This window comes from Parasteatoda tepidariorum, chromosome 4, assembly GCF_982258835.1.
Source record: "Parasteatoda tepidariorum strain Cologne lab strain chromosome 4, Ptep-v5.0, whole genome shotgun sequence".
In the NCBI taxonomy this organism is placed as follows: Eukaryota; Metazoa; Arthropoda; class Arachnida; order Araneae; family Theridiidae; genus Parasteatoda; species Parasteatoda tepidariorum.
Genome location: NC_141758.1, coordinates 92792837 through 92814293, shown reverse-complemented (window position 1 = coordinate 92814293; position 21457 = coordinate 92792837). Strand labels below are relative to the sequence as shown.

The 21457-nt window shown below is 27.5% G+C and overlaps 1 protein-coding gene across 2 annotated transcripts; it reads right to left on the bottom strand.

The window, feature by feature from the left end:
- Positions 1-1701: 1701 nt before the first annotated feature.
- mrn (general transcription factor IIH subunit 4 marionette) lies at positions 1702-21236 on the bottom strand. Of its 2 annotated transcripts, none has more exons than XM_043048620.3 (15): positions 21101-21236; positions 20474-20606; positions 18016-18120; positions 16288-16419; positions 15451-15544; positions 14301-14395; positions 12245-12350; positions 11692-11760; positions 10985-11068; positions 9944-10076; positions 9461-9512; positions 7491-7569; positions 6164-6211; positions 4300-4440; positions 1702-1958 (listed from the first exon to the last, which is right to left on the bottom strand). In XM_043048620.3, exons 2-15 carry the CDS (start codon positions 20593-20595, stop codon positions 1848-1850), a joined length of 1371 nt encoding a protein of 456 aa, XP_042904554.1. In that variant the 5' UTR covers positions 20596-20606; positions 21101-21236; the 3' UTR covers positions 1702-1847. The 2 variants fall into 2 exon arrangements, with proteins under 2 accessions (XP_042904554.1, XP_042904555.1); XM_043048621.3 differs by having other exon boundaries at positions 20956-21198.
- Between the last annotated feature and the right edge of the window lie 221 nt (positions 21237-21457).

The window sequence follows — 21457 nt, the reverse complement described above, 5'->3', positions numbered from 1 at the left end:
TTTTAGTTCATTTTCTAAAAGTTAATTTAGCTATCTTACTTCAGTTGTTATTGTATGGCAAATGAAGAACAAGATAATACTCATTTATAATAAATGAAAAAATAAAAGTTTCTAGCTTAATTCAAAAGTTTTAATCTAAAAGATTTTCCTTGTTGAAAAAAATAGAACTTTGAATAGGAACTTCTTGCTTAATTCATTTTTTGTATTGGTCAATGTTCTTTTAAATCCAGGTGGTTCTATACAGCCATGTAAAATTCTACCCCATTTTTTTCTTTAAGTTGAGAGGCAAAAGAATTTACCTTTACATGGATTTAATTACAATGGATGTGTGGTCATAGAACAGTCAAAGAATGTTTATAAAAACCTATATAAAAAGACCAAAAAAAATAATTTTTTTTTAATAGCTGTTGTCCAACTAGGAAACGATGCTATAAACTTCTGCTTATTAAAGTTAGAACAAATTTTATGTAAGGTATTCCGTAACGACCACTCTAAATACATATTTTAAAAACCTTTGCCAAAAAGTGTGCACTTTAGGGGATGTAAATTAACATTTAAGCAAGAAAAAACTGAAAACGATTTTGAAATTTAATTAATTTTTACAAAGAAAGGCAGCCTTAAAACCTCAACAACTGTTTGATTGTAGGACAAGACTGGGAGGATTAAAAATGCCTCTAAGCTTCATCAGGCAATCAAACTGATTCTGATATTTGTTATTTCACCTAGCTTATTAATAATTGGACAGATTAATCTTATTGTTTCTTACTCACTAATATATTAATTTGTAATCCATAATGTGTAGTTTACTTCCTCTACTGACTCATTCAAAAAATATAAATTCAAAAACTGTAGAGGGCAGTGATTAAGGAACACTTTGTATATTAAGTAATTTAAAACACAATTCGACAGTTTGTCCAGCCCGAAATTTCAACCCTGCCTACTTATTTAAAACTTTAGTTAAAAAATTTTTTTTATAAAATTTAAAAAAAATACTGCCTTTAGATCAGTATATTTCAGATTAATATCCTATATCAGGATGTGTAGCCTAATCTTTCAACAAAAAACAAGCACCTTTTAAAGCACTCAAAAAATATTTTTAAGCACTATATACATTAACAAACTTTACATGACCATGATAAAATAACTAGTTTCAGACAAAAACTTCTTTTCTTGATTATATTAGCTACCATAAAAAGATTGAGATATTTTTCAGTGTGATTTCAGAGGGAGGAAAATGAAGCCCGAAATTGAGATTATCTTGCAAAATATAGCAGAGTGGCACATGAGAGGAGTGCAAGAATCTCATCAAACCCTCCAATTCAGTATACGCACATGTGGACTTTCAAGTATTTCATCAAACATGTAAAATCATTGGCGCATTCATACGTTGTGGACGCCGAAATGGATTATAATTGAATGAATTGAGAAAACGTTGCATTGAACAATGTGAAAAGCATGCTTTTGCTTAATACATCGCGAAAATCGACATGGTAAAGAAAAATCTCATTTCGGAAAAGGTAAATTTTAAGCACTTTTTAAAACACCCAATGAAAAAAGCACCCTTAAGGGCATTTAAAAAAGGAAAATCGAAAATAAGCACTTTTTAGAAATGCTATGCACCATGTATATTCAAGTCAAGTACACCTGCTTTATTTTTCAAGATTAAACTCAATATTAAATGCAATTAAACAGAACTATCAATAAAACATTAACAAGTTTTTATTACAATATATACATAATGGGGAAAAAATAGATGATAAACATGTTTTATTTACATTTTCTGTATAAAAATAATTTTTTTTAGCATGATGTTCAAGGGCTTTAAGACATGTCTCCACTGATACATACTAGTGATCCTGTCGATGCCTTTTCCAAAACCTTTTAACATCATCATGGCCACTTTTACTAACTAACATTACTCGTCTTGAAGGATTACTGAATATCAAAACACCTAAATCCTGCAGTGAAGGAAGAAAAAAAAATTTACAATTGAATTGCAGAAACTTAAAAATAACAACAGAATAAATGAAGGCCAAGACTGCAATAAATCAAACATAAAGCTCTATTGGTGAATATACGTGAAAGTATTTTCAACTTTCTTCTAGGAGCACTAATTTACATCACACAAAGCGTTAAAAGATCTTCTTATACAGCACACTCAATCACACACACGGTGTTACAAAACTAGTGACCACAAATACATATTTATTTTCACGTTAAGTGAATGAAATGTTGAATCAATTTTTTTTATAGAATATTTTCAGATTTTAAAAATGTAGAAAAGCTTTATTTGTTTACTATAGCTTGAATTTAATGCAGGGAATTATCTTCAGCATAGCAACAGTCTTTTTAAAAAAATTTCAATCCCAGGAAAACTTTTATAAACATTGCTGTCCATTAAATTATTTAATAAATGAAAAAAAATACATGCAATATAATTTCCTTTCATTTTGAGAAAGCTTTTTTTAATTCTTCAGCCTTAGTGAAATAACTATAAGCACTTAGACTGTGGCGATGACGATAATGATGCACAGATATATTTCAATGGACTAGATTCTTGAAAGGATGCCCGGTGGCTGAGTGGTAATGGTTCGCGCTCTCGTGCCACAGGTCCTGGGTTCGATCCTCCGGCCGGGCAAAGTTGACCCAGCCTTTCATCCCTTCAGTAGATTGATAATATGAGAACCAAGCATGCTTGGAGACTAAACACTGGAGGTTTGGCTGATCACCCAATTGGAACATTTGCTTCTGCATCCCAGAGCCCAAGGTCCAGAAAACTGAGATGAGCACGGTAAGCCTTGGCCCTGTATAGGCTGTTGCACCAAATTTTTTGCAAGTTAAGTTAGGTAGATTCTTTAAAGTGCTGATTTCTTTTCAGAGATACCGAATGCTTAACCTGAGATTCTTTCAGCCATTTTAAGAATTTTTTTTCACTAAAAATGTACAATGCATTAATTTTACTATTTAAGAATTTTTCTTTATAGGTACTGGCAAATAGTTTGCAGAAATAAGGAGAAAAATTAACAGTAACCATACTTGCAAATATTATATGAATTAAAATTTATAAATTTCAAAATAATCTCTAACTATAGCACAATTCCTATTTACTCAAAAAATAATATAGAGAATAGTTCTTAGCATTAACGTGTATTTAAAAATTAAATACATAGCAAAAAAAAAAAAAAAAAATAGAAGAAATAAACTGCATTAGTAAATATTGACTTAGAAAACCCTCCAACTCTAGTAAAAAAAAAGGCAAAATTAAATTACATTATCTGAATTTTTTAATATTAGCACATAGGTTGTAACAATGACGGATAGATATTTTTTTAATGAATCAGACTTATGAAAACACTGATTTTTTTAATGCAATACCCAATGATAAAATCATCCACCATCATTGTATATTATTAATTGTATATTATTATATTATTAATAGATATAATTTATATCCAATCTGTGACTGATTTTAATTAAGTAATTAGACTGCAATGTAGAATTATTTTTACTTAAAAATAACTGGAATAAAATATTTTCTATGAAATTTAACACCACTGATTTCGGCCAAGAAGAAATGTTGATTCACTGTGTAGAGCAGCATAATCATTTCTTCAGCTATTTTATTGATAAATAAGCAGTTTAAAGTTTTAAAAAGCTAACGTCCATTTTGTGAACACTCTCAAAGCTGTAAATTTCAGTCACAAAAATTTAACTAATAATATACAAAGGATGTTCACATGATATAAGTGATATCAAAAATAAATAAGCATTGAAATAGACTAAACAGATGGAGGCGGCACGTTTCCACTCAGCACATGCTACATTATAACCAATCAGGAATAGTTTTTGATTGCATCACCTATGGAGGCCTTTTTGAGCAATTTAAACGCTTAATAATCAAATAAATAAACATTTGGAGGGAGAAAAAAATCAGATTTTCGGATTCAGGAGGAAATTTCCAATAAGTTAGGATTGAACATAAAAAAAATTAAGAGATGCTGTAATTGTCCATTATTCATATCTATGAATTGTTGATATGCATTGCAAATAATTGTTAATTATTTATAATGCACCGATATTTCACATTCAATGAATGTCCAATTTTATTACCGGTGTAGAAGATTACCAACCATTCGATATTTGAACATTTTTGGGGGTTTGAAAAGTCAACTTATACAAAGGGATATATGCTACTTGATATCAGCATTCCAGGAAATTCCAATTATAAATTATTGAAACAGAGTTAATTTATGCACAACAAAATTTCCAAACATAAACAAAATAAAACAAAAAACAAACCTGAGCATAGTTACAAAGCAATTCAAAATCACTTTGAGATAAAAATTGGCTGTACAAAACACCTTCAGTAAACTTGAAACGATCCCTTTCCATTTCCCAGAGTCGAATTTGATCAACAACAGTGGGTGGCAAAATTGGTTTCTAAAAGTGAAAGTAATTGCTTAAATGATTAGGAACATAATCACAGCAAAATTTTTAAACAAATGCTTTAATAAATTTTTAAAATTAAAATTTTTAATAGTTTTTATGTAGTTTTACAGTTTACACTTCCAAGCATATTTTTCAAAAAGTATGAAGAGTAACTAATATAGATGGTGTCCAAGATGGATGGACACACTCAGGTTACATGCAAGGAATTTTTCAGTTATACTGATTGGACCAATCAAATGTAATCCACCACAACATTTGTAAACTGCAAATTCTTTGTGGTTGTTGCCCTTTTATATGGTGAAGATTATCTTTAAAAGAATTTTTTAAAAAACCACTAACACTCTATATTTTTTGAAACTTGGCTTTTTTTCTTTTTAACATTTTGCACTATATTCAAAATCAGCATAACAGTTTCTGACACAAGTTGTATAAACAATAACCAAGCAGTTATGAACACAATAATTATAAGAATAGAATAACACTTCATAAAAAAAGCTATTTAATATAACAAGAAAGCTTTCGAAAAGCAGTCTAATCAATAATATAATTTTTTACTAAGACATTCTTAAACAAATTTTATTTTTAAAAGTTTACCCTTCAGCTTTTGAATATGGAAACAGACATATTTTTTTAAAAATTTTTAGGGAATAAAAGATATACTGTATATACTTCCAAATACAAGCCAAGAATTTTCAGAAAATTTTTTAAATCTTAAATTGGGGGATGGGATGGGCTTATAACTGGATCCACTAAATTTGAAAAATTCCAAGTTGTCATCGCCAAAAGAAATACCGTATATTCCGGCGCATAACGCGCACGAAAATTTGGATTGTACATGTGCAATATCTTGTCTTTCAAGATTGTAAATAAAAAGTATTTTTCCCTATCTTTTGCAAAAATAAAAGAACTGAATTTGACATGTATGTGAGGGTAGAATTGAAAGAGCAATAATGTGATTCTGGATGGACAAAAATGGTGTTAAATTGTGGGTAAAAAACATCTGGCAAATCCGTCCTGGTTGCGTAAGAAAACCAGATAGCCTTTTAGAGTGGGACATGTTTAGGTCCCACCTTACAGATAATACAAAAAAAAATTTTTAATTATAATACAAAAAAAATTTTATATTTGTAATTGATAGCGAAAGACGAATATAATGAACTATTTATGTAATAACGGAAATCAATGAAGTATATAGGTAAAGGTATGTTATTTCTTTAAAATAAAAGTATTTTTCTATATTTAAATTTTTGTAATCTATAATTTTTTATATTCGGCGTATACCGGGCACCCGTAAATTCCAATGTTATTTTTTGTATTAAAAGTGCGCGTTATACGCCGGAATATACGGTACTTCTTTTTTCGAGCATTAGAAGTAATCAGCAAATATTCCAACACGTACAAAATATGAAATAATAGTTGACATGTTAGAAACTAAATATAAAATTTGAAAAAGAAACACAAAAAAAGGAAAAAGTGAAAGAAATACTATTATTTTTTAATCTTCTAGCTATGAATCATGAAAGTCCATGTTTGTTTTATCCACTTTGTAACCATTACTACAAGAGAGGGGATAATTTTTATATCCAGGTGTAGCATGTCTCATATTTTTAAACATCAGCTAATAAACAAGTTTTGATTTTTGGGTCAATTTCTAAACAAAAAATGTACACCTTGGTTATACACATATTCATAAATATATGGTACTTTCTATTACCTGTTTCAACATTTCTGGATGAGCATGCATTTGAAGAAATTTTACGATCTGAAAAAGAAACCAAAGAAATAAAAATGTATAGAAACTATAATCATTACAAAATTTACTATTTAATATTATAATAGAGAAAAGGATAAAATTTGTTAAATACAGTGAGTGTAACAATGCCCGACAAAAGTAGTTCAATTGTTTGTTGCCAGTCGATGCCACGTTTCTTTAAAAAAAAGTCAAAATGATCAGATTAATTCTACAAACTATGTTGGTTATATTTAGGCTAATTTTTTTAATAAGTCCAATTTCAAATTACAATTTTAAAAGTCAGTTAACATTGATACTATAACAAAAAAAAAACTATTTAAAGAAAAAATCCTAAAGACTATAAACTTTTCGTTTGTAAACTATACGTAAACTAAAGTCCACTATACATTTTTCACCAGCAAAAATAAACTTAATATTAAAAAAATTGGTTTTTATAATCAATTTTTTAAATCTAATCACAAGAAATTAAAAAAAAATCCAAATAAAAAAAAAAAATTTTTTTTTAAACATCAAAACAGATTACAACCGGGATAGCCTGGTTGGTAGGATGCTGGACTCGTGTTAGTGAGAATGACGAGTTAATCGTGCATGAATCCCGCCGGGGGAAGAATCCCCATGTATTAAATGGAGACTGGTGCACGTTAAATCTGTCAGGATAATAGTGGTCCAAGTTTCTCTAACAAAGCAATACCTCTGGAGGTATGGAATTGGAGATCGATCAAACTACCGTTCAGGTCAAAATTACGATATGTGGATGAATGAATTGAGTATTATTGGATCATTTCTGTAAAATGGATCGTGACGTGTGTGTGTGGTTGAAGTCATATTCTCGGCTACAGAAAACACCACTGAAAAAACAAGAAACTAAAAAATTCGCTTGATTTCAATCAGGCATGCTAGTACTGGCAAGTGGCATAAGTGACAACAAAACACAATTTCTCTCATTTTTATTGTAGATTAACAGAGTATCTTTTTATGGTTTATTATAAACAATAACGGAAGAGCATTACAGAAAAATAAGAATGTAAATAAGTATAAAAATTCTGCAATAAAAAAAATTTTAAAAATCAGATAATGTTTTCTGAAATGATGGGTATAGTTTGTAGCACATTCCTATTAACATTTGGTCAATAACTGATAAATCTAATCTACAAAATGACTTCGAATCTACAACATTTGATCCATTCCAGTTTACAAAATTTGAAATAAAATATAAAAATAAACAACAACAAGAATAGGACAAAACATTAAAAAAAGCTGATATATAACAACAAAATTTTCTTTTCACCTGATCTGCAGTGATTCCACATTTTAATGCTTCTCTGACACTTTCCCGAGTGAAGACACCAACAGCAAAATTTGGAAACCTAACAATTTAATGGAGAATATATGTTTTAAATTGAATTTTTTACAGCCCACAATTACAGAGTATGAAAATAAAAAGCAGTATAAACCACCTTCTGTCATTGCAACTGTGATACAAGATAAAAAAATAAATATTACAAACAATATTAAAAATACAGTACAAAATATAACATTAAGCAGTATTAAAAATAAATATAGTAATAAAATTTTCTCAAAGAAATCACAGAACTTAAAAAAAAAAAAAAAAAATACAACAATTAAATATTAAAATAAGTCAGGGAACTATGGATTTAAAAACAAAACTATGAGATAGTTTAAAACTTAAGTTATTGTAACATTTTCCAACAGGTGGTTTGTAATATGATATTCAATCATATTTAAATGTCAATTTCTCCCCAGATTTCTTTTTTTATAAAATTAAGTTTTATTAATGAATTATAAACTCTCTCAATAAATTGCCTCATGCAATATAGAACTTAAGAGCACTTTCAACAGAACATTATTTCAGGAGTTTCAATTGTATTGATATAAAGAAAACTTCAAGTTTAAAAAATAAAATAAAAATTCAAAATATTTTTCAAAAATTCTTTATAATGGAAACATTTTCTTATAGAGTTTCTTAAAATAATAAACACACTAAAAATTGAAATTATAGAGTTATTTTCCTCCCTCAAAATATCATCGATAAAACTTATTAAATAAACACCCGTAATCACTGATTTTGCAGACTTCTTTTAAAATAGAACATCAAGCGTTAATCACTTATCAAGTTAATGTGAACATGTGTGAAGCAATTCTAAATTATAGTTTAATAATACTTTATAAAATTTACTCATATTGTATATATTTATACATATCTATCCATCTGTCAGGAAAAGAAATGATGTTAGAAATGCTTTCATGATGTTTCCAAGCCAAATTTTGAGCGATCTACCCAGTCTGCTTAAGCCAACTACTTTAGCTAAAAAATATCACATTTTCTATTTTTCGTCTTCAACATAATATTTTTGTGTATAAAGATTACACTTCCTATTTTGCAAGAAAGAGTAATTTCCTTTATAATGTTCTAAGTTATAAACCAAGAAAGTCAATATAGCAAATTTTAGATATCAACAAGCAATACAATAAACCAGAGCTCATTCTAGGCAGAAAAAAGGGCAGGGTGCAAAAGTTTAAAAAAAGGGCATTATTATTCTAAAAAGGCAATAATTTCTTTCTATGGGCTTTAAACGTTCTATTAAAAAACATTGACAATTAGTAAAAGAATTTTTTTTCTTTACTTTACTAAAAGTAGCAAAGCAATCATATTAATTACTAATTTTTATTAATAAATTAGCATATATATTGAGTTAATGGGTAGTAATTTATTTAGTAACTTAGTAATTTATTTAAAATGCATGCATATATTAATAAAATAATAAATGTATGTTTTTAAGTTTCTGTAGTTATGATTTAATAATTAAAATGATTAATAATTATGATTTAATGGTAGTGGAAGTAACTGCAAACTTTCAATGACAAGTGCAACAAGGGGTGTGATGGCTATTTTTCCTTCCCCACATAAATGTATTCCTATGTATTAACAGCAATGACAAACTAAATAAAAAGAGTTGAAAGTAACAAAAGTTTTAAGATATCCACAGTAGAGTTTGGGCAAAAAACAAAGAAGGGTTGAGGAAAGAAAGGGCAAAAAGGTTATGGAGTCTATTATATCAGGGCACTAATTTACTTCAGGGGGGGGGCAACAGGGTGGATTCTTTTGACTAAAAGGGCATCAGGGTGCTGCGCCCTGTTTACCCTGCCTAGAATGAGCTCTGCAATAAACTAGCAGTTTAAAAAAAAAAAGCTTTAGAGTAAACTGCAATAAAAATACGTAGAAAAATGAAGATTTACCTGTACATCATTTCACAAAAAAGAGCAATAAGAGCTATTTGAAGATGGGAATCTATAAAAGAAAATTTCTTTATTTAAAACGTTTTAATTTCTCCAAGTATTTCTAGAAAGAAAAAGAAAAAAGCGTTAACATTAGCTTAAAATCTATTATTTACAGTTATTCATGCAGTTTAGTATTTAGATAAATAAATCGTTTAAGAGAAAAGATACATTTTTCAAACACAAAAGTTACTAAAATAGTATTCAGCAAACTTTTTTTTCTTCTTCTTTTTCTTAATAATAGCTGCATAAATGGGTTTATAAAAAGTAAATAAAATTTAAAATAAAAATTTATTTAATTTTACAAATTTATACACTTTAATTAAATGTGAATATTTACTTTATAATAATTAATGAAGTAAATTGACTAAGTAAATGAAATTCATAAAAGTAAGAAATAGATTTATCATTAAAATATACACAGTATACAAAGATAAATAATACCTGTGTATGCATACACTCTATAATTTGTTTCAACAACTATGTAGCCTGTTTTGTTGACATCCATGTTAACTTCCTTAAGACCAGATGCCAAATTAATAGCTAAACGAGTAGGATAAAATCGCCCAGATCTCCGCTAGAAATAAATGTACTAAATATAATCAATATAATTTAAATGTAGTTTCATACACTCTAATAGAATGATTACTTAGATCAAGTAAACCACAGATTTTTAATTTATAGAGAATTTTGATCAATTTAAAAATTGGGTGTACTTTTTTTTCTTTAAAGATGAGGTTACAAACTCATATAGAAAACTACCCAAGTAGTAAAATATCAGTCTTTACTGGGTTGCTATATGTATAGATTATTTATTTATTCATTTATATTTTGCTTTGTTTTTCTCTCATAAAGCTTCTCTTGGATATTTCATTAAAAAATGCAACTTAAAAAACACTTATATAATACCTAAATAGATCATTTTTTAAATCAAGAAATTATTTTTGTTTTTCAAACTAATAACAAAAACCAATCAAAGTCAAATTTTATATTTCTACTAAATGAAACCTTTTATTGTTACATATCACGTATGTGTTTTGGAATATATTATAATAAAATAAATTTTCCTTGAGAAATACCATTGTTCAATTTTTACCAGGTAATTGATAAAAAAAAAAACTTACTTAAATTTCTACTCATTTACTGACAGCTGATTTGGTCATGACTTGGTTCATTATTTATAACTGATAACCATATGTACTATTTCTATTTGATAACTATTAGGCATTATTAGATAATATATTGCACTGTTAAAAAAATTACATGGGAATCAATGACTTCTTCAAAAAAATTTATTTACCTAATAACATGAAATAAATTTTATTGCCGATAATTAATAATTTTTAAAAGAAAGAGAAAATAGCAAACAAGCAAAGAAATATTTTGCGAAATGACAGGAAAAAAAAATATCTTGCTTTAAAAAAATTAATTTACAAAAGCAGTTTAAACAGCAAAAAACATATAAAAAAAGAATAAGGATTCTACCTTTCTCTGATAGACTATGCCTAGTTCTCTAAGATGTTGCAAAAACATTAACATTGATTCATTCATTTCACCAGTACTATAATCCTGAAAAGAATTGGAGTGCATTTTAAGACTTTGCCTAGAAATGCAATAAATCAAAACAGACAAAAGTTTTGAATAGATAACTAAAATTTTTTTTACATAATACACTGTTTTCATAAAGATCTTTTATTTTAATGCAAGCAAATTCATGATAAAATAAGTCTTTCACTCTTTACTAACATTTATTTTATTGCTTGAAAGCAAATGCATGAAAACTTAAAACTATTAAAAGTATTAAAGGAAAAATGCTGGAAAGCAACACAATTCTAATAATTTTCTGCTACAACACAATTCTAATAATTTTTATTTTATTTTTTTCCTAAAAAATCTATCTTTAAAAGACTTATATTTAAAATATTTTTGTACAATAGTTTTTTATCCTAAAATACCTCTTTGTTTGTATATTTTTGCTCAAAAATAAAAATTGTGGATCAAAAAATTATTTTTCAAAAAACTGACATTTATAGAATTGTTTGCTCATTTGCCTTTATTTAAAGTATTATATTTATGATTGTATAAGAAGATTTGCTTATTGTATTTTGATTTTAAGTATACAAAAATACTTAAATATTTTTACATTAAATGCTGTTGTTATGAAATTAGATTGTCTTATGAGATTGACTTACCTTTCCTAAAGTAAGAAAACTTAGTTGAAAGAGGAATGTTAGACAATCTACTAAATTCAACCCTCGTTCCTATAAAATACAAAGAAAAAATATATAATTAGAAAAAAAATATATACTTAGAAAAAAAATATTTTAAAACTTTTAATTTTTGTTTTACTACATTAAAGATATCTGATAAATTAATCTTGGCAAAATACACAATTTATGTTAAATAGCAACATTCAACAGTACTGCAATAAAAAACTTAATGCCATCCTTTTGTCATCTAACTCTATGTATTTATATCATGAAAAACTCAATAGAAAAACTAAACAATGTTTGTGAAATGGAAAATAAAACATCCTTTGCACAGATAAAATTCACCAAATTTTATTTAGTCACATTTTTAAGAAAATTAAGATCATAACTTAAACCTAGACATTATAAGATATTAATATAAATATTATAAGACACAGATACCATTTAAGAGTACTTTATTAATTCATATAAAAAAAACAACCATGATCAAATAAACACAAAAAAATCAAGAATTGTTCAACTGATTTTTACTTACTTCAATAGTATCAAGATACTGTAACATAAAATGCCAGACTTGAGATGCAGTTGTCATAAGAAGAAATTGAAAACCTTCTGTTGTAATTACATTAGATTCACCCTCTCTAGAAATTTAATAAACAAAAAAAAAATTAATATAAAAATGTAAATGGTCTTTATTTATTAATAATCAAATAAATACAAATAGTGGAACTGAAATATTAAGTGGATCAACCTTACAAAAAAGTGAATTTTGAACTCACTGTGTATTTAGAACAGAGGTCGCCAAAGTGGTCTATATAGACCCCCAAGGGTCTATTTAACAAAAGCAGGGGTCGATCTGAGACAGGGGGGCGAATGGGGGTCGATCCGAATCGGAAGGGTCAATTGTGGGTCGAAAAAAGAAACAGTTCTCAATACTCAAATCACACATACCTAATTAAGTATGTAAAATTTGTGAATTTTTTTTATGATTGACTCAATATCAGTTTCTTTATAAAACATAAATTAATAAACGTGTATTTATTGGGGTGAAACAAGTATGTACGTACCACCGCGCAGTGGCACGAACTCAGCGCAGTTTATAAGTCATATGCAGATGTGCGCTTGTCCAAATGTCACTTGTGACGAGCATTGACGTTACAAATGCAAATATCATACTCAGTTTTAACTATCTTTGCAAACTGTGTTGAATATTTGCAGTGTCATTATTAAAACTTTTATAGTTTTGAATAATTAGTTATTGTTTCGATAAAACCATTCGTTTGGTTTAGATATCAATTTTAATTATCAATGCACAAAAAAGAAGGTAAGCATTAATGATACGGATTAGTACAGCCCGCGACAAAACTATAGCACACTTTGTATTTTTTTACGAAAATTACAAAATTGACCAATTTTGACGAAAACTAAAATTGACAAATTTTGAACCCAATATAGCGAACCTTGCAAAAAAACACCAGGCCCACCCATCTTATTGATCAAGAAGCAGTAAATCTTTAGTTACTTTACTTATTATATCTACTTATGCATAATTACTTATTATTTAATAATAAGGTATTTAAATTTCAATATTAATATATTTTTCATAAAACTATTGTTACATAATGTACTATTACTTTAATAAATGATTAAAATCATAAAATAAATGTACAAACACAGTATCTAATAGAGTTTTATTTTAATTAACAGAAAATTACTTCTGCGGGGGTCGATGGAGATTTCGAAAAATGATATAGGGGTCGATAATCAAAAAAGTTTGGTGACCCCTGATTTAGAAGTACCATAGAGTTTATAAAACTTTTATAAATATATATAATGCTAAAAAGAAATAATTTTTGTTTACAGATCTAATTCATAGTTTGTAATAAGCTTGCTCAGATGAATGAAACAACGTTAAAACTTATTAGTTTGTTAATGAGTATAGTAATAAATATTGAATTTTGCATAAGTTATAATGCTTATGTTAATTATTCTAAATATGAAATGTAAATTTTATAACAAAGAAATTGTAAATTTCATTTTACAGAGTAAAACGTAAATATTATTTCTCTTTTCCTGTTCAATATTGCTAGAATTAAAGTTGAATAACTAAACAGTTTTAAGTAACATCATTCAATGATTCTGATACACTTTAAAGTTAAAATCTTTTATTGTATTATCTTCATTAATTACAGGACAGAAAGAGAGCTGTCAATATTTCCATAACTCAAAGTCTAAACTGCTCGATAAGAAATAGCATTTTTATTATATGTTTAGGTTCAAGAAAATGCAAATTAGAAAATATTGGAGTATTACATTTTTATTGCGTTGCTTTTAAAAATAATCCCCCCTCCCCAAAAGGAAAGAAAATGGTGTTAGATTTTTATTTGTTACTAATCAAAAAAGAATTCTAAGCTCAAAATTCCTTGCTTTTTTGGCAGCATTTCCTTTCTTTTCAAATATACTGGAAATTGTTCTTTTTTTTAAAAATTTATGTTGTAATCTAAACCTCTTTTAGTTAGCAGGTTTCTGTTGTTCACTTTGCATCTTATCAAATAACTTTACATTTCAACTATGATGGAAAAAAAACATACTTTTTCATTAATCCTGAATGCAAAAGGACTTTGATGGCATCATTACTAACCACATTTTCTGTTTGTTGAGAACCAACCATGAAATGCAAGAGAGCCTAAAAATATATTAAAACAGAATTTATAGGTATATAATTTAGAATTAAGACAATTATAAATCATGAGAGATAACTAATACAGTAGATCGTTATAGAGCAAACCTTGAAAGATGGTATTTATTGGAATTTTGTATGATATGGATCATTTCATCAAACTTACCAACTAAATTAGGCAATATTTGTCTGGGAAAGATCAATCTTAAAAAACTTTAAAATAATTTTGATACAAATACGTAAAAACACAAAATATGCACTTAAGCATTTTATATCCGCCGTTCAACAGTCGACCCAATTTTGGGTTTACGACTACTAATATTCAACTCCGTAGCCTTGTAACTTTGAACCAATCTTGAAGACAAGGAAAATCCTGGATCAGTACCCCCAGTGGTATGATGTATTATGGGAACATGGAGAGCTTTGTGACTCGACAGATTTAACGTGCATCAGTCACTATTCACTACACGGGGAGTCTTCGGGCGTCGAATCCACCACCTTTTGGACATGGGCCTAGTGCCCTACCAACCAGGCTATTCCAGACCTGAACTTAAGTATTTATAATTAACAGGGAAACATTGAAATTATCTGAAACATTAAACAAATTAATTCATTTCGGTTAGCTTTTAAAAAATTTACACTTTTCATCAAATAATTAAACTAATAGTGCAAAAAGTTTATAGTTCTTGCTTCATTATAGAAATTTCTTAACTGCAATTTCATTGTTTACACCCTAGTATGGTTGATGAAGAATTGTGGTTTATAGAATTGTGTTACATAGATCTTCTGGTGTAATGAAAATTAAAAGAAAAATTTATATATAAGATACCTAGTCGTTCCTAAGCATCACAACGAAACTAAAAATTGCTTTGAGCTTACATAGGTATTTTGGTCTTAATATACATGAATTTCTTAAATTTAGTAATAAAAGGTATTAAAATGTAGCACATCAAAACCTTTAATCTAAAACTATAAACCCAAAAAAGCACCACAAAAAGAAATTATAATAAAAATAAACTAATATAATATATAACCAATATATAATAATAAAATAAACATACTTCCCATCTCTCCAGAGCATAAGCATCAAGAAATTTAACATCTCTAGCATGTTTGTCTTTTTCAAGATTTGCATAAACAGCCCAAGGTTTTCCTCTAGAAAATATGTATTAAACTTTTGTATATTTGCTCTAGACAATTAAACAAAAAAGTGCAGAGAATAAAAATAAAATTAGGAATGTGTATTATGAGGTTACAGTCAATGGAAAACTAAAGTTTCCGCTATTGTGAAAAGGTACATAAAAAAAAATATTAAAAATACATTCTGAACATTATTAACACTAGATTGCCTAAGGAAGTCATTTTGAATGCTTTTTAATTTCAATTAGAAAAACAATGATGACACATTTTCTTAGAATTTTGTGACTTTTTGTAAAACATATAATTTTTTTTATTGTTAATATTTACTAATAGCTTGTTATATAATTCTAAATAATAAAAAAAATATTAAAAATTAATTTTAAACAAATTTCTACACACATTAGTCATTATTTCACAATCCAGTCATTTTGACTGCTTTTGGGCAATATAAGTATTTCAGTCTTTCTAATGTTAATGTCATTCTATTCTAGTATAGTTGGTAGTAACCTTTTATATTCATTCATTCTAACAGGGTAGGAAATCATACATGTCTATTGTGCTGAATTTAACTTAACTCAACATTTTTATTAAATTTTTATCAATGTTCAATCCATAATGGAAGTAACTAAAAATAAAAAAAAAGGAAACATATAAAAACAAAATTTTAAACTTGTAAAATTATGTATACATGTACGGCATAATGTTAAGAAAATAGAAAACTATTTTGAATGAAACAAGGAGAAAAATAATTAATTCACCCTCCAAGTAAAGCCGTTTTTAGGTTTTTACGGAATGTTGTATTCAAAACCCATCCAGGTAAGCCTCCAGGTACAGGAGATTCCATATAAATATGGAGTTCACATAATGCTTCAACTGCATCCAGATGTTGTCTAAAAATAAAGTATGATGAGAAAATACTGATTGTACATTACAAAACAATATTAACACAGAACTTGGTAAATAAATAGTCATATCTATAGGGATAAGCATAAAACAATTTTTTATTAATAATTAAAGGATGCTAAAAAATAAAAGTTCAAAAGCATAATATAATGTTAATGACCTTCATAACAAGGTCCATATAAAAGGAGATTGGCTTATGAGATAAAAATTTGACTTATTGAATCATAAGGAGTTATTAAGAAATATTTATTACATGAGCATATTTGCTAGTCTAAATGATTTTTTTTACAAATTTGTTCTTTTATCCAACTTTTTATCAAAGTCTTTTCAACAAAGAATATTTAATTTAAGAAAAGCCGGAAAAATATCAAATATTTGGAATTTTGAAAGTGTTTAGTTTAAGGCCCTTTTAGAAATAAAGTTAATCGAAAAGTCAAGCGAAAATATGTTACCTTACACTGAAATAACAGCAATGTGTCATGCGTAGATTTTCATTTGAAGGGGTGGTTAAAACTGTTAGACAAATAAAGGCTGAAAGGTATAAGGTTCAATTTTCATTAGTCATCGAAGAGAACGATCTCATGCATTCAACTTGCGTCGGTGACGCCAGGGTCTGCGGGGATCGGCCAGTTTCTTTTCATTTACTGTTGGTCGTTCTTGCGTGAATCATGACATCATCCGTTATCTGTGTAAAGAATATTTAAGCTTCCGTTGGAACAGATTATTTGGTATTCTTTCTTTTCGTTTGTCACTCTGTTTGCGACAGTTTGCTTACCAATGTTTTTAAATAAACTTACTTCATTAGAAACTTCTCTTTTCTTATTTGTTTTATTGACATACAGATAAAATGATATTCTGCAACAATCTTAAATGTCAAAAACCATAAACTAGCTATTATTCGCAATGGCTAGTTTAAGTATTAGTAATATGCAATTCTTATTAATGATCGCAAAAAGGGGCATCCCCATAGCATTAACTGACAGATCCGTGAAGATTTACACTAATCAGGTTTTGGAAAATTAGTTGCGCTTGGACCTTGTTTCTTTAATAAACTAACATTAAAAGTAGTTGCCAGGAATCGCTACGAACTACTCTTTTTCGTATCACACTACTTCTTTTAAAAAGTAGTACACTACAATACAAAAAAATGTAGCAACTACAGTAGTTTTGCTACTTGAAGCATGCTACTTCCAATGAATGACTTTAAGCATAAAGAAATTAATATGTTAGGCTACAAAGCTAAGTTCTGACACATTTATGATGATATCAAAAATTAAGTTTTTTTTAAGTCTTCATCAAATGTAAAATAAGGTTGTAAAAAACTATATAATGATTGATTTTAGATTGAAGTTTTTGCGATTGATAAAATGAATGAAGAAAAATCAAGTTAATGTTTGTAAAGAAGATAAATATTTTTTTTAAATCTTAAAGGTTTTTTGAATATATTTTAATTAAATTATCATTTTAACAATTTAAAAATAAAAGTAGCCTCTTTACACTACTTACACCTGCTTTAATAAATAAAGAATCATATTTCCAATTAGTGTAGTAAAGAATAATAATCCAAGTACAATTTCACTTACTTGACATATTGTTGTCCAAGCCAAGATCCAATAACTGCTTGAGGTACAGGCTGTTCCACAAATAAAAGTCTAGTAACATAGTGTTTGGACAAGGAAGGTAATTCTCTGCAAAAACATTGGAAAAAATTAAGGAGGCATTTATTTATATTCACGAGATAAAATTGCTAGATAATGTTATAAATAAAGTTAAATAATATTTAAAAAAAAAAAATTCAGAAAGAAAGATCAGACTTAAAATTTAGTATTTGTACTTCTCTATAATTTACAATGATTTTAAAACAAAACTAAACAACTAACATAAGATATATAAAAGTCTTTCTTGATCTCCTTCTTTCCACACAAGAATAGATTACTTTATTGAAGAACACAAGAATAGATTCTTTAAACGAAAGAAACACTCTCTTTTAAGATTACTATTTTTCACTAAATTTTTGTGTAAATAAATTTAAAATTAAAAAAAAAATTTTGTGTCTGAATTTTTAAAAAAAATTTCTATATTTCAAGCGAGCCTTAACAATTCCTTGGTGAAAGCTGCGACCAAATCATATCTCTTATTCCTTCCCACGCGGAGGAAATATATGTCCCTATTGCTGAGAGATGGGTAAAATTCTTGTTTTCAATGTCACACCGAAAAGAATAATATATATATATATATATATATATCATTAAATAAAAGATAAATAATTAAAAGGTAAACAATTCTTTAAAATTAATTTTAGTTCAGTTTTAAAACGGTTCAAAGCATGAAGTTGAAATTGAAAGTTCGAATTCATGATTGTCATTTTGTGGGGTTCAGATAATTTGGTTTCAGATATACATATATATATATGGATAGATAAATATATTATTATATATATATACAGGAAGTCGAGAGTCCCTCTTCAGATACTTCCCCGGTCAATAGTAAATTTATGTTCTCAAACTTTTGAAGACTGCCAAGTAAAGAAAAGAAATCATTTTCACTAAAAAGGCAGAAAATTTAACAAAATTTAAATATTGTAGAAAAGTGCAAAAATATTCTTACTTGAGAATTAAAAGCTTGATAAATCTTCGAATAATTGAATAGAAAATAATCAGTTCAATAAATAATAATATTTACAAAAACCATAGTATATTACTAATAATCAGGGTTGGGTTTTTGCCGTCAAAAACTAGTTCTTAACATGACAGTGGTAAAAACCGTCAAAAACCTACTGTTTTCTTTAATTTATGGCATACAGCGGACAATATATTATTTTCACATAATTGCCTTTATAAATGAATGTTGTAAATGATTGCTATTGATTTTGCAACTATATACATATATTCTTATAGAAGGATATACATTTATACAGAAATATTGTAATATACTTATTGAAAATAATGATACTTACTTTTATCATTATAGCTTGATTTGCAAAGGATTCAAAATTTTGCACTTCTTAATTGTTAGAAATAAACAAACAAACAAAAAAGCTTGGAACTATTAATAAATTCAAGAACTAAAAAGAAGAATTTAAAATTTGGCATTTCTTAAATATTAGAAATAAGCTAAACAAAACTTTCAAAACTTGTAACTACTAACAAACTCTAAGTCAAGAATTACTGCTATTCTGTCAAGTTAAAAGCTTTTATTCAGTTGAAAAAGCACATTAAACAAAATTTAATTACAAACAAAATTATATGTTCAGTAGTCGGGGTTACTGTGCAGAAGCATACAATAGCAAGTGACTAATTTTGCGCATTTTTCATTGCCCAGTCGATTTCTGAATTTAGTATGGATGGGTCCAAAATTTGAGAAGATTCTTTCAATGGAAGACCACCAGTCTAGTTCCAAGGAAGCCTGTCATTGAGGATAATGATAACAAAAGGTTATTGCAATGTTGCAAGGAAACTCAAAGGATTTCCCAGGCTTTTTCATGTCTCATTTCTGTGTAAAATATTGAAAACAAAAATGATAAGAAAAGTTTATTTTATGAGGATTTCTTTTTATGTGTACATGTGTTTCGCAAAGAAAGATTTTATGAATGAAAGTAATCAATCTTGACATTCTTCAGTAATGTAATATGCCAAACAAAATGCTTGGAAATGTTGAAAACTTTGTTTAGTATCCTAATATTTTACTTCAAATAGTATGTTTTGATATAATCATGTTGGGAAAATGCAAGAATCTCTTCTTAAATACCTTTTAGCAACTTTTTTTCTAATTTTATTACTCAAAAATGAATTAATTTTAAATTATACGCAGTTCAACTCAAACAAAAATACAATTTTACCAAAACTATGGGTTTTTGACATGACGGTAAAAACCATGGTAATAACCGGTAAAAGCCGTCATGTGTCAAAAACTTGCCAACCCTGCTAATAATAGTGCAATTGATTATAATTAGATCTCATGTTTCAACATCTATATTCTACTTCACCATTACTATTACTTTAGCTAAAAAATTTCTTTTTTAAATATCAATTTTTTATTTACCTGAATACAGCTAAACATGTAGCAGGGTGGTTATATAATTTTTCCAGAACAGCTGCTGATAGAGTTTTTAAATAATCATGCAGATCTTTGCATTTTAAAGATTGGCTTTTCGAAGTTGTCATTTTTTACTGATCTGAAATAAAACATAAATACATTATTTTTTATACATAAATGTATTTTCTACTTTATTTTTTTCTTCTAATATTTTACATTAGATAAAAAATTCAGCTTTTACATTTTTACAAACACAAAACATAAATTACTATATGATATCTAAAAATTATGAAGTGGTAAAAACAAATATTAAAATTTAGTGGTTACTCTGGCTGTCACAATTTTATTGTGGTATTAAAAAGCTAACACAAAAATAAAGTCATGGGAAAAATGATGTGATAAAAATTTTTACTAATGATCTTGAGTGTATTTTTCTTATGTTTAAAAAATGATTAAAGGAATAGTAAAGATAAAGAAAAGAGAATTACATCCAAGAAACACAACTGAAATTGTAAATAAGTTTATCGAAATCTTTTGTAATATTAAGGGTATTTTGGCGCTTTAAGCATCCAAAAACTTGTTCTGGGTCTGTGAAACACAGCAATTATATTGTATAAGAATGCTATGAAATACCTTTAAATAATAAGAGTAATAATTAAAAAAGAAATTCCAAAAATTAAGTTCCCATCTATAAACAAACCACGGACAAAACACAAACAATATTTTGCCGTGGGTACGGCTGTAGTTTATTTTTGGTGTCAACCGAAATCTTTTAAAGATACTCGATAGCCGAGGTTAAATGAGCTACAATTTATAATACGAAATAATAAGAATATTTACGATATTTATTTGATTTGCTTTGCTGTTTTAAATTTATTTCATCATTCAACAAGGTATCTGTAATATCTTTTTTTTTTAAAACGCACTGTCTTGGCTGACCGCCCTCTTATAACCCTAAACTTTGGCGATCTGGTGAAATGGGTGATTGCC

Coding starts and splice junctions, on each gene's coding strand:
- mrn (XM_043048620.3), bottom strand. CDS start 20,595: ATGACAACTTCGAAAAGCCAATCTTTAAAATGCAAAGATCTGCATGAT. Junction 16,420..18,015: donor CTTGGACAACAATATGTCAA/GTAAGTGAAATT, acceptor CTTTATTTTTAG/ACAACATCTGGATGCAGTTG. Junction 11,761..12,244: donor AGTATCTTGATACTATTGAA/GTAAGTAAAAAT, acceptor TGTATTTTATAG/GAACGAGGGTTGAATTTAGT.